The sequence below is a fragment of the Solanum pennellii genome, chromosome 7, assembly GCF_001406875.1.
Source record: "Solanum pennellii chromosome 7, SPENNV200".
Lineage (NCBI taxonomy): Eukaryota > Viridiplantae > Streptophyta > Magnoliopsida > Solanales > Solanaceae > Solanum > Solanum pennellii.
Genome location: NC_028643.1, coordinates 73,020,321 through 73,035,487, shown reverse-complemented (window position 1 = coordinate 73,035,487; position 15,167 = coordinate 73,020,321). Strand labels below are relative to the sequence as shown.

Below are 15,167 nucleotides of genomic sequence, written 5' to 3'. Positions count from 1 at the left end.
GCATGATCTACAATTGATAATCCAAAAAAAATCAAAAGTTTGAGTGATCAATTCAACTCTATTGACTTTCCACACTGCCTCGTTAATGAAGATGAATTTCTACTGGTTTTAGAGTTCAAGTGATTCACCAAAGCGATTAGACCTTGAAAGCTGCTTTTTCAAGTGATATAGCGGAACATTCTGTCGGTATGAGGAGTTTTTTTTTCTTTGGACAACTTACATTCTCAATTTTTTTAAAAAAAACAAGTTATAGTCCTAATGAAGAACCTTCATAGTACTCCAAAGTCTTACCCATGGCAATAGAAGAATACTTCATATGTACATTGTGTTGGGTTATGGGCCTTTTTCCCTTCCTATGTGGATAAATAAAAGCCCAATTTGGACCAACCCATTTTTGCCCATAGGCCCATTCTTATGAGGCAAATATAAGCCTATTTAGGTCTTATTTTCAGACACACAGAGAGTTTTTCAGCAGCCAAAAAGAGAGAAAGAGAGCAGATTTTCGCAGTCAAAAATTCAGCCCTAACAGCCAACTTCAAATTGCGATTCCCGCTTCGTTTCTTGTCCGATTGAGCTGATTTTTGGACAGCATATTATATTCATCTCAATCTTTGATTAGGAACTGACAGAGTTGGATTTGGTGGCCTGCAGCTTCAGTTTTGCTGTCGTGAACAGTAGCTGCGAAATTGGTGATTTTGCTCCTTTAATTCTCTAGATTTGGTGCAATCTTATTTTGTTGTTGCTCGTTGTTTGGCACTTGTTTTGTGGCCAATTTTGGAGAACAATATTGTAACTCTTGGTGATTATAGTGGAGCTTTTGGTCCCGTGGTTTTTTACTCTTCACATCGAAGGGTTTTCCACGTAAATCTTGGTGTCTTGTGTGATTGATTTATTATTGTCTTTTTATATTTGTTTGGTTGAATTACTTGCTGCCTTACTATTATATTGCTTGTGGTTGTTTGTCTTCTCTTGGTTCAAATCGAAAAGGGAAAGTATAGACTTGGGTATTCTTCCGCTGTTATCCTGTCAGGCATTCTTTGTTAGTGCCTTGTCTTTCCCAACACATTGTTTTATGTACCTTAACTACAAGTATATCTTTTTTTGTGATGTAAAAGGAAGTCTCCATAGTTTACTTTAATATAACCAATTGTAAATAGCAAAAGTCCTCCTATTATGATATTAATTTTCCTATTAATTCACCCCACTAGTTCTTTTGTTGACTAATTAAACATCTTTAGCAAGATAGTTGACTAGTATTACCACTATTAGGATCGAAGGTTAGGTTTATGTCTCTTGCTTTATACTTTTTGTTAATTAAAGACATTAGCATGTTGATTAGTAGCCAATGCTAAACCTTCCACTACCATGGAAGATAAAAGCCTGACTCAATAATTTTAACATACAATAGATTTTCTTTTCTACAATGTATTGCAAAAGAAATGAACAAGTAAATAGGAAAAGGAGGAACATATAACATGGGATTCGATCCCTCGTTTGCACCCGTGCTTTATCAATGTACACTATAACAAAAATAATTATTAGCGGTATTTAATTATTGATTGCCGCTAAATATGTATTATTAGCGGCAACTGTCATTTTTTGTATATGTCTCTAAAGCCTTTAGCGACATTGGTTCTAATGGCACTTAACTAATGCCGGTAAAGACTTTAACGCTCTTTATTAGTGTCAATATTTAATGCCACTAAAAATTATTTTTGTTATAGTGGCACCACGACATGATATATGTTGTGGGTGCTTACTAGCTCTTTATATCCATTTTCTTAATATTTATGTATACCCATATATACAATTTACGTATGAGTGCTCGAGCAAGCATTCACAACCTAATATGTAGGTCTGCTCGTGTTCTCCTGAAAGTCTTTGATTAAAAATTACACTATATATAATGTAAATTATTTTCTTACATAATTGAATCTCTTAAATACATTCGATGAAAATTTTGAATCCGTCGCAATTAATAACCCTTGGTACCAATGAGAGGTCATTATTTCAATATTAATAAACAAAGAACTCAATCTAGTCATCATTTGTGTTTTGTTATAATGTCATATGTTGGTCGGTGTTAAACTATAGTATAAAGAGACAGACGTTATCATTTCTGACATGTTATATTATTCCTTTGATTAGTCAAACAGAAAATAACGACACCTGCATTTAATTATTACTATTAAAACATTAATTAATTAACTAACATTAGGGTTAGCAGACAAAACACACTTTAGTATCTTCTATTATCCATTAATTTCCCACGTAGAAATCGCACTTTATGACATTGGGGATATTCATGTGGGCCTCATTTTTATTTCCTCTTTTTGTTTCATGAAATATTAATATTTACAAACTTTTAACATTTGAGAAAACAAAAAACAGTACTTTTCGAAAGACAAAAATCATATTAACTTCTACCAATATTTAAAGATAGAATTCTCACTAAATATCTAAAATTGATATAAGAAAAATTATTACTTATAATATTGTTAGTATAGCTTTAAATATTTAAATTCTAATTTTAAATAAAAACAACACAAGACGACTAATAATATAAGAATGAGGAAATAAAAAACGTCATTAAGAAAATTATAAGTTGATACACGAAATATTCTATATTCAGCTCTAAAAAATAATTGCCTCAAGGCTTAAATGATGTAGGTAGGCATTGTCTAACGGAGGCATATGTAATTCTACAATTCAAATACATGACTTATCGACCATACAAATTAAAACAAATTATGGAACATAATTCAATATTTTATATGACAAGGTTGGATATATATATTTGACGTTTTGATTTTTCCAAAGAAATAAGCATCAATATGTTTGAACTTTAAATAGTGGAGAACCTAAAAAGAAAAAATGCAAAAAATTGAAGTTGAAAAGAAAAATAATTTTAAAAATTGGAAGAGACTATACAGATATTATAGTATTTGGTTAGTGCCACCAACTACATAAGCTCTGAACATATACAATGTAATACGGAAATGGTTTAGGCATATTTGTATATGTATAATTCACAAGAATATATAAATAATATGTATAATATGTAATTATCTAATCGATATACATATAGAATTCACCTCTCTCTCACTCTCTGCCCTCTCTTGCTCGCCTCTCTCCTCCCTCTTCCAATCTCGCTCGCTATTCTCCTTTCTCTCCCAATCTCGCTTGACATATAAAAATACATATATATAACATACAATTATCTAATAAATATACATATACAATTCATCTCTCTCCCGCTCTTTTTCCTCTCTCGCTCGCCTCTCTCCTCTCTCTCACAATCTCGTTTGCCTCTCTCTTTCCTATAACATATAACTATGAATTATAATTATATCAAACTATAGTTATAAAAATAGTTAAGCTATTTTTAACTGGATTATGTGAAAGTTCCTCTAACATAAAAGCATATTTGAGGCAAATATTGGACAACAAAAATGTGTGAGTTTTGTCATAATAGAAAGCTAATTTGCTCAATTTCATTTAGTACGAGGAGTCTAGGACATTGCATCTTTTCCATTTTTAATACTACCTCCGTCTCTAATTACTTGTCCACTTTTCTTTTTATAGTTGTCCTTAATTACTTGTCTATTTTGACAAATCAATAAAAGATAATTTTTTGTACCTACTATACCCACAATTAAATAACTAATTACTTTGAAAAATATAGAACTTTTCATCTACTTCATAATTAATAAGGGTAAAATGGTAAACTCATTACGTCATTAATTATTTTAATAATAGGTGTGCCAATTCAAAAGTGGACAAGTAAAAAGGGACAGAAGGAGTAGTAGATTTTATACAAACTTCATAGAATTGAATTAATTACATCCTATCTCTATTCTTTTTCAAATAGTAAAAATCTCTTAAATTTAATAGAATTCAAATACATCCTAAAACATCTCGACGATTACGTCACTGTTTTGAATACATACCTCAATATTTCGGATATATATATCACTCAATATCTCGATATATTGCGTAACGTAAATCATACGATCGATAGATCACATAAAGTGATATACATAATCAATACATTGTATAAACTGGTGTATCCGATTGATACGTCGTGTAAAGTAAAAATCTTTTTTAGTATGTATGTTACATTCTTTTAATTTGAAGGGGCAAAAAGGACACTACAATCAATATTTTAGTTTCAAACTTTGACTCTTCAAGCCACTATTCTTCAAACGGAACAAATTAAAGAGGCAACTTTGTGTGATACGACTCGACGCAAGAATAGGATATTTATTTATTTAATCACTCAAACGTCTTAAATTTCTTGTTTTATTTTATTTTTTGAAAGTTAATTAAAATATTAAAAAAGTTATATAAAAAATATTATAAATTATAAATTATATTAATTTTATAATTAAAACATATATATTCAGATATATTATTGTTCAATATTTATGTAATTTAGACTCTCAAAAATAAATACGAAAATATATTTTTAAGACGGAGAAAGTAGTAGATAATATAAACTATAAGTGAGAATGAAATTTATGATCTATGACACCCTTGATGATGTTACCAAAGTCATCCCCAGCTCAGCACCAGCAAATTGAAGTTAATTAATTGCTTTAAACCCTAATCTAACTAGGGGCCTTATCACATGCCTAATCCATACTATATTTTGGTTCCTCCTTCGTTTAAGAAAGAATATTTTATTATTTTTTTTAAGTTTGTTTTTTTAAAAATAAATTTTTATTGATAATATTTTAATTTTTCATATGATATATTTAAGACCATAAAATTAAAGAGTATTTTGATATATTTAGTATAATTTTAGTTTAGAATCACAAAATTAAAAAATCTTCTTTATTTGTTAAATTCTTTTTGAAACAGAAGAAACACTAGTTATAATTTTCTAATAATTTCTTTTATCCGATATAAAAATAATATCATTTTTCTATGATTACAAAATAATTTCGCTTTGAAATTCTTTTAATGAAATTATAGGTATCCATATAATGTCTAATGTTATTTTAAATTATATATTTTTTAAAATCTTAATCAAATTTAAATAGTATTACATAAATTGAGAACATACAAGATATTCAAAAGTTGGAGAAGGCTTTTTACTAATAAATCGATATTCAAAATCATTTCATTCAGGATCTTTTAATCTGTCAAAACGTTGCATTTCTAAATTTTCGTAAGGCCCTCCTAGAATTCCTTCTAGAGCATGTTGAATAATCTTTATGGATTCTGTCATTTCACTGATTCATACTAAATAACGAGCTAATGAATCCCCTTCTTGTTGCCATTGAACCTGCCAATCAAATTTGTCGTAACACTCATCTCATTTTATTCCGAAAGCTCGTAGCATTGATCCCGATAAACCTAATTTAATGTTTCGTCTCTCCCAATAATGCCTACGCCTTTAACTCGTTCTAAAAGAATAAGATTCCGCGTAATAAATTTTTGATAAGTGTGTATGTATATATATATATGTATGTTGTGAACAGTAGTATACGAATTGTTTTATTGTTTGAAATATTAATCAAATAGTAATGAATACGTTAACGAGTAATAATAGGCATTAAATGACTATTTCAAGGAAAATATTTTATTTTTAATAAATATTCTTATTCATAATACATGACCTAATCTTTATTTATTTATTTTTCTCATCTGGTTTGAGATATTCATTTTAGAATTTAATTAATTTAAATTTATATTAATTAGGAGGTTCATTTTATGCATAAACACGCTTTCTATCAGAAATCAGAAACAATTCTATATTTAAAATTTAAATTTAAAAATTATCATTAAAAATAAAAAACTATTTAATCACTTCATCGCAATCTTTCGGAACGAATGAAATGACTTAATCACTTTACCAAAATACATAAGAATGAAATAAATATTGAATATAAAGAAATTGGTACAACTAACCTTAGAACAAAATCCACATGAAATTGACATGTGAAAGTCGGCGCTCTCATGTTCTACTATTTTTTTTCTTGCTAATATATTATCCCATGAGCTTCATCGACCAGATATATCTGAATCCTCTTCGGCGAAAAATTATATTATTTATACATAATTAAAATAATTTTATATGTATATATAATAATTTTAATTTCTTTCAATTACTTTATATATTTATTTCTATAAATTTTAAGCTCCCTTATTGAAAATTTTAACTTTACCCCTGTCATCAATATGACATACATATTTTCATATTATTCTTTAAATTTCAATTTTAAATCTACCTGATTATATTATATTTATTATCGTTAAAAATAATTATTAATCGAGTCCATTGATAACCGAAAGATGCCAACATGTCATGTGAAACTCACTATCAATAAATCTAAAAGAAGTATCGAGGACGTGGCGCCACGCCTATTTCATTAAAAATAAATAATTTTTTTTGTTGCACAAATAAAGTTCTAAAATATAAATAAAAATACTAAAAATAAATATATTGGCTAATTGAATGATGGTTGAACTTAAAATAATAAGTAATGGCGCCGCCAAGGCATGATAAAATGTCTGTCTTATCATATATTTAGTGTATAAAATATAAATTAATTAGCATTTTTCAAGACCATGTGTACAAACTACAAGCAATGTTGGTGCCCATTATGTTTATATATTTTTTTTTTAAAAAAAAGTTCCTTTTTTTAAAATTCTATTTTAGGATAATGCAATAGTGAAGGACAAATAATTAATGTATAAAAAATTAATACAAACTTTAGGAGCAATAGACGGTTAAATTTGTCTATTTGCAACTGTTTGTCAAATGAATGTTGGCTAAGCCAACTGCCAATATATACTAAGGGGCCGTCCAACCAATAAAAGATTCTTTTATAGGTTATCCTAATCGGAAATCTGATTAGATACGTTATCCAAATAAACGAGTTTAACTGAGTTTATGTTTGAATTGATCAAAACGAGTTAAAATTAATAAACGCATAAATGTTGCTTAGATTAAAATGAGCTAAGTACTTTAGAATGGTTGGTAGTTCAACTTGTCCAATAATTAAGATTGTATATGTCATATTAAACAAACAAAAAAAAAGTTAATTTTTTAGAAATATTTTGACCTATGGATTAATTTGAGCTAGATACTTAGATTGGCCCAAATTAGCCCTTTTATTAGGGTTTGAAATCGATTGTTAAAATAACTCTGGATAAAAATGTGAGTGAATTTAATATATCGTATTTTATGAGCTAATTTCATCATATAATTAAAACAGATAATTAAAAGAAATGTTTTAAAAAATTTAATGAGATGATTACAAATTCTATAACATTATTACTGATTTGAAAGATTTAAACACTATCCACCATGGAATTGGATAGAGATGATTATGATTACTATGAGATGAGGTTAAATAAAAGTAACATGATCATGTGGAAATTTATTTAGTCAAAAGATATAACTGTATTTTTTCAAGAAAATTTTCATATTTTGTTGAGAGGCATAGGAGCTAACTAGAATAGTAGGGTATTTTTGTAGGGCAACAAGTTGATATAACTTTAATAAAAAGTCATTATACATAACAATAAAATTTGTTCCTTTAACTATATTATAAAAATTATATATAACTTTAAACCAAGGCAAAAGAGGCTGACTTTGAATTAAAAATTCACAATATCAAACCTTTATGGCTAACATTTGGTTTGTTTTAATTTTAGCCTCTATTTATTCCTCTTTAATTAGCAGCAAAAGAAGAAATGACTCATTTTGTGGTGTCCTAATATTCTTAGAGGGGGAGAATCTTATCTTGATGCTTCAAATGACTCATGCTAAAGCAAACAAATCGCTTAGTCTGTTTTAATTTATGTGATATCTTTAGTTCGTTTTTGAAAATAAATGAAAAAGTGTATCGATTGTATTCTTCTCATTTAACTCTTGATAGTGATTTTTATAACCATAACAATATTATGGTACGTTTGAAGCAACAAATTTCAAAATGTTTATCGTTACACTAGTACAAACATGTTTTAGATCACAAATTTCAAAAATCTTTATTTCTCTTCGAACTTCACGCGGATTCATAATATATCAAATATTAGATTAGAATGGAGGGAATATTTAGTGTTGGTTTAAGTTTCTCAAATCTTATAAATATTTGATACATGGTGTACCATATAGCAATGGTGTAGCTACATCGATCTAAGGTGGTCATTTGAACACTGATCGTCCAAAAACTGTTTCTTGCGTAAAGAAAATAATATTATAGGTTAAAAACAACTTATATATACAGTATATACTATAGTTTGCACATTCTTAACAAAATTTCTAACTTCGCCATTACAACGCTTTTTACTGAAGCAACTCTTTGTTTAGTCAAGACATCGTTTCCGTTCCTTATGGTACATTTTCAACTCCTTAATTTTGACTTGATAAATTATATTGCATCTAAAAGAAGAAAAAGAGAAAGCCACAAGAAGTAATCATAGTAGGTATAATAATCACACAATTACATAGGTTCTACTAAATTGACAAAGCTTCCATCTATGATCTATCCTAGGTTATGTTTTTTTTTTCCTTTCATTTGATGGAGTAGAAGTGGAATTCTACCATTTGAATATATTAGAAAAAATAAAATCATTATAAAGATTTCAATTAAAAAATCTAGTAAAGATTAAAATCTTTTAGATGATATTGGAGAATCCATGCTGGAGGTGTTTGTCTGTTTTAGTCCACTAAACTACAAAATTAATTTTGATCATGCATGTTATCTCCATTATCAATATCATCATATAAAATATCCCTTTTTCTTCCTTATAAATAGAATTATCCATCATAATCTCCATGCAATAACAACACTTATACACCCTCTTACAACTCAAAATTAGCCAAAAACCCTTCACTAATTTTTCTTTGCTTAATTAATTAATCTTCACATATGGCTAATTCACCATCAAAAATGTTACTAATCCTCTTCATGGTTATTTTCCTTTTTTGTCACTTTATTTCTTTGGAGGGTCGTATTCTTGATGATCTTCAAGTTGTTCAAAACAAATATGATAGCCATTTTGTTCTTAGTAAGGCTGGATTTAGCCTAAGGGAGATTGAGGAGTATACGAGGCGATCTTTAAAAGGCGGTTCAGATAGAGTTGCACCTGGTGGACCTGACCCTCAACATCACTCTTTGGCTCCAACTAACTAGTGTGCCCAATATATGATGCTTGAATCTTCTAAAAACGTCTATATCATATCTGTGTCGAATCTTTCAAAAATGTACTCATAATTTTTGTTGGGCCCTGCATGATATTTTTGAAGGATCCGAGCATAGCATATATAGCACATGAGAGAAGAAGGTGGGAGTCATTAATTGCTTTTACAAATTTCGTTTTCTCTAATTCCTTTAAAAAGTGTCCCGTTTTTCTTTTTTTGTTCTAAAAATGTCTCTGTCATATCTTATCGACGCATTTTTGCAAGATCTCATGAAATAATATGAGAAAAATAGCATCATGCATGTATCCATCGTGTAACTTATAAGATGAGAGATGATTTTTAATGAGAATTGTCCTTAATTTGTGAAATGAGCCTTTGTTTCTCATCGTTAAAAATATAATTAACTAATAAAAATGTGTTATCTCTAATAGCTTAAGCTTTTAAATGCAGTGATTATACACTTTAACATGATATCAGAGTAGTCAAAGGTCCTAGGTCACCCATATCAAAAAAAAATCCTACTTGCTTGATATGAAAAAGAATCAGACTCGTAGATGTTCTTTCTAACATCTTAAACTTTTAGATAAGATGATCACACACTTCAGCTTCTATACACTCTTGATATATATTAGTTAAATTCTTATAAAATAAATATTTTTGGTGGATACTAAACTATTGCTTTTAGTGTTCTCACTATTTAGATAACAATTTTACTACATCTTCCTTGGTAATTACCTACGTTACAATTCTTAACTAAATAGTACTAACATTATCCAAACCATGCATATAGTACTTAGCTAGCTTCACTTCTTTATTTTTTTATTTAAAAAAATATATTCTATTAATTAGCAACCATATGCTTGTTATTTTAATAGCAATCATATGCTTGTTATGGATGCATTGTTAATTATATTTTAATTTTTATTAGTTTTTCAAATAGATATATATTAAAAAAAATTAACTACTATAAACATATATAGCACATTGTACGATAAACTTAATTTGTGGATAAAATAAAGAATGGATACAAAGATCCTATGATAGTGACACCAAATGAAATTAACATATCATTAGGTTTCATTTAATACGTTGCCCTAGTCAATGATAGATTAAAATAATGTTTTTTAACAATAATTAAATATTAGGCACCAAAAACCCTAAAAAATATTCCATAATCCTACCTAAAACCCGTGCTAAAAGTAGACATCGTCACAGGATTAAAGCAATATTATTTATTTTTCAAATACTTTAATTGTTTTGTCCTTTAGTAACTGCCAGACAAAATGACTAATAATGATTACGTGTTAATATCGTGCTTAGTACATGATTTGTCTCTCTACAAATAATAATTAAAAAAACCCTAAATTATTACTTCTTCTGGATTTAAAAAAGTAAATATTTAATTGTAAAAGTTTCATATATTTTAAATATTTTGAATTGTAAAATGTTGTAACTATTTTTTACGCAGTTTATAAATACAATAGTTTCATTTAAAAAATTTGAAAACTCTATTTATAAATTTTCGATCATACTTAAATTGTTTGACTCTTTAAAAACGAAATGTGAAGGCATAAAAAGTATTTAGCAAACTCAAGCAGTCATAGATTAGTAATACTCCAAAGTTTCAATTTATTTTTCTTTTTAGTATATACTTTTTAACATTATCTTTTAACTAGTTTTGACAATTCTATAATTTCAACATCTCATATAATCTAATTAAAGACCAAAAAAAACTGAAAGATATATACAATTTTAATTTAAGATCACAAAAGATTAATGGATGTTTGTATATGAACTCAATTATAACTTATAATATATAAGAATAACTTATTCAATATTATTTTTGGTTAAAGTTACTTTTATTTTATGAATTACTTCAAAAATTATTTAATCCTAAAATACTAATACACTATGTTCAACACACAAATTACTATTTACATTTTTTCCTGTGCGTTCCCTCTGTATCGATATGTTGATAAAGTATTTCTAATATACTTAATGATCTCCCTAAATATGTCTTCCAATATGTTAATTAGAGTTCTGCACTAATTTAATACTCTAATTAGTAAAAATATTCACAAATCTATTTACAATTGGAGTCATTAATAGTTTTAGTTAGTTATCGAAATGTGCACTTCATCTATTTTACTTCTGTGTTTTTTTTAATATATATAAACCACTCAATAAAAAAAGTATATATTTTTGAAAAAGAATTAGAAATAGCATATATATTTTTGAAAAAGAATTAGAAATAGCAATTTATTTCCACAATCTTATAAGTTTATTTGTTATGAAGACTCTGCTTGTTCGTATATTCCACTAACTAATATACTAATAGAATATACAAATTATATATTTTTATATCTAAAAATTTAAATTATAAATTTATTTGCTAGGAAGACTCTGCTCGTTCGTATATTCCACTAACTAATATACCAATAGAATATACAAATTATATATTTTTATATCTAAAAATTTAAATTATATATTTTTATATTTAGAATATTTATGTATTTCATTTGTCTTGTCAATATACAAGATAAAAGGTATATAAATAATTAGAATAAACATATATAAAATTCTGAATTTAATACCATCAGAAATTTTTTACACAATTTCTAAATTAATACAAATAAGACAAATAACAAAAATTTGAAAAATTGTGAAGATAAATTACAATTTTCTTTAACTTAAAAAGATTAAATGATTATTATTTTGCGTAATTTTCCCTAGATTTAGTCTTCACATTTAAGTTCAAGACCACATAACATATGAAAGAACAATGAATACCCTATCAGTATATACCTAAAACCAAATTAAATTAGAGTTCTACGGTCATTAACAACTAAAAAAGGACTTCATAAAAATGAATGAACCATACGAGTAGTATAAATTTAATACTCCTGTCCCTATTTACTTTGTATATATTTTCTTTTATATCCGTCCGTATTTACTCATCTATTTTAAAAAATCAAGAAAAAATAATAATTTTTTTTAATATGTCCTTATTTAATTTTAAAAAATTTATAGTACTACTAAAAAATTTATCGTCCTACTAATTTATAATGCATGTTTTTTAAAATTAAAAAATACATTTATTATAAAGACTTGTATATTCTTTTAAGTTAAATAGATAAAATTATAATTAACTTATAATAATAATTAGTGTCTTAATATATGTGTTAACTTTTAAAGTGGAAAAATAAATAGAAATAAGGGAGTATAGTCATAGAGAAGAAACGATACATAGTTTGAGGCTTTAATGTGACTTTAACGTAACGCACCAAAAGTACCAAGTCACTATTATTAACACAAAAACATACCTAGAACACAGTTTCTACATGATTTGCGCTAATTATTATTCAATAGTCCATTTAACCAAAAGCTAGAAAATCGAAAATCAAACCAAAAACGAAATGACGTTCATCTCAAGTTTTCTTCATTGTGGTAGTAGTAGACTCTTCCTCAATTCCCTCAACTGGTTCATCTCGAGGGCGACCTGCTACAAGTTCAGTAGTCGTTTTCCCAATCTCAACTATAGTTTCGCCAATGGCTTGCAACACCACCGCTGCACCTTCCACCGGCTTGCTGCTTTCTTTTCCCCCTCCTCCGTGTTCCTCGAAGTAGGATTCTTCGGTTTCCTCTTTGGATTTGAATCCACGCTCTTTTTCATCAATCTTCGATCCTCCTCTGTTTTCTCCCTGTTCAAAAAAAAAACATTACAAGATTTGATGAATGAATCATTGATCAAAATGTACCATTGGTCAACACTAATTACTTAAAAAAGAAAAAAAAAATCCAATTACCGTTTGTTTACCTTGGTGTCTTCTTGTAATTTCTTAGCTTCTAATTCTCTCTCTGCTTCTGCTTTTTTCCTAGCTGCATACTCTGCTGCACTTTCCTCAGCTGAAACTACAAAATCCTTCGCAGCAGCCAACGTATCCTCTGCAAATCCCACTGTTCTCTTTCCAGCATCAACCACCAAATCCTTTGCGGCCACTGTCGTTCCTCCGGCGTACCCTGCGACGGTAGAAGTAACACCAGCTATAGCTTTAGTTGCATCTGCAGCTTTTTCAGCAGTGAAATGTGCAGCTCCCCATCCAGCTACAACCGTTTTGTCCTTCACTGTTCCAGCTACTTTCCCTGCGTATCCTACCGCGCCTTTTCCTGTTTCTAATGTAACATCTTTAACTTGTGCTGCCTTTTCGCCTACATAACTCGCTGCACCTTTGCTCTGTTCTTTAATTTCCCCTGTTTTTTCAGCAACATAATCTTTCGCCTCCCCTGTTTTTTGCATTGTGTAATCTTTAGTATCTCCTGTTTTTTGCATAGTGTAATCTTTAGCTTGTTGTGCTGATTCAGCTGCAGTTTGTCCGGCACCCGAAAGGGTATCTTTAGCTTCCCCTGTTTTTTGCATTGTGTAATCTTTAGCTTGTTGTGCTGATTCAGCTGCAGTTTGTCCGGCACCCGAAAGGGTGTCTTTAGCTTCCCCTGTTTTTTGCATTGTGTAATCTTTAGTATCTCCTGCTTTTTTCATAGTGTAATCTTTAGCTTGTTGAGCTGATTCAGCTGCAGTTTGTCCGGCACCCGAAAGGGTATCCTTGGTTGCAGCATAAGCTTGTTGGCCTTTCTCGACCGCGACGTCTTTAGCAGCTCCAGCTTTTTCAGCAATATACTGAGTTCCCTTTTGAAGGCCCTGAGTAATGGTGTCTTTAGCTTGTGCACCCTTTTCTGCTGCATAAGTACCCGCAGCACCAATTCCATGAGTTGTAGATTCTTTAACATTCTGCAATGTCGAACCACCCATTTCCTTCGCCTTTTCATATCGCTCTTCAGCACCCCTTATCGCGTTCATCGAATTCTGCTGTGCCATTGCTCTGTACTGAGAAATTTCCTCCAACGACGGACCTCCTTTCGTCTCTTCAACACCACCTTCACTCTGTTTTCCCCTGTTTATGTCGGATTCTTCGTGTTCTTGGCCATGAACTCCAAATCTAACACCTTCTGGTTTCTCTTGGAAGACCTGTTGCTTACTCCCTTGAGTTTTATCGATTATATCAGATGATCGTTGTTTCTCCGATGGATGTTCTTGATAAGGAACAGTACCAGTAACAGTAGTCTTGACATGAACAACATCAGGAGGAGAAGTTGATGCATCCTCGTGAACTTTATCAGCTAGAGACTCAAAATGACTAGCAATTTTATGAACTTTATCTTTCTCAAGCTGGAGTTTCCTTTCATCAGTAACATTCTCTCTTCTCGCTTGCTCTGAAGCCATTGTTGTTGATAACAAAACAAAAATTACAATAAATTTCTATATAATTGATGATATGATGATGAGTTTGGTTACAAGGAACAAAATGAGTGTTTTATACTAGAGAAAATTTAGAGTAGCATTGTGATAAGTATTTGTTGAGAACTGACAAGTGGTTGAATGTTAGCAATTTTGTGATTGCAACGTGGTGAAAAAAGATAGCTGATTTGAGAAACTTCATGACTCAGCAGCTACATGCTAACGTGTTGCCTTTGCCGTCGTGTGTATCACTTCTGTTATTATGATGAAGTGTAAATAGCTTTGTCCAAAGGTTATCCTAAGTGGAGTATAACTAGTTCGATGACACTGTTTGATTTTATACGAAAAGTTTTTTAGCTCTTAATTTAGCATAAATAAACAATTGTATTTTTTAATTTTAAATGTGTATAAATAAATACTTGAATAGTTATATAATTGAATAAGTAGATATAATTAATAGTTATATATGGAGATAATAATTCACGTGATAACTTAATTTTGAATAGATTATTTAGAAAATCACTCAAAAGTCAGTTAATTATTTCTTTCTTTTTATATGCGATAATTTGACTCATTATGAAATTTAAGAAATTTCTTTTTAAAAAAATTTATAATTTAAAATGAATAATAGAAAATTATGTGATTATAAATTATTTTATTAAAAATAAAATAAATATTTATAATGAATTATTACACAATACAGACTATTTTACTTAA

The 15,167-nt window shown here is 29.0% G+C and overlaps 1 protein-coding gene across 1 annotated transcript; it reads right to left on the bottom strand.

Moving 5' to 3' along the window:
- Positions 1-12,364: 12,364 nt before the first annotated feature.
- LOC107024614 (seed biotin-containing protein SBP65-like) lies at positions 12,365-14,582 on the bottom strand. The gene is made up of 2 exons (XM_015225603.2): positions 12,975-14,582; positions 12,365-12,858 (listed from the first exon to the last, which is right to left on the bottom strand). Exons 1-2 carry the CDS (start codon positions 14,433-14,435, stop codon positions 12,586-12,588), a joined length of 1,734 nt encoding a protein of 577 aa, XP_015081089.1. The 5' UTR covers positions 14,436-14,582; the 3' UTR covers positions 12,365-12,585.
- Positions 14,583-15,167: the final 585 nt, after the last annotated feature.

Bases quoted from the DNA above. Each gene is read 5' to 3' on its own strand.
- LOC107024614 (XM_015225603.2), bottom strand. From the start codon at position 14,435: ATGGCTTCAGAGCAAGCGAGAAGAGAGAATGTTACTGATGAAAGGAAA. The intron at 12,859-12,974 runs GTAAACAAACGG...TTTTTTGAACAG, and splicing joins AATTACAAGAAGACACCAAG to GGAGAAAACAGAGGAGGATC.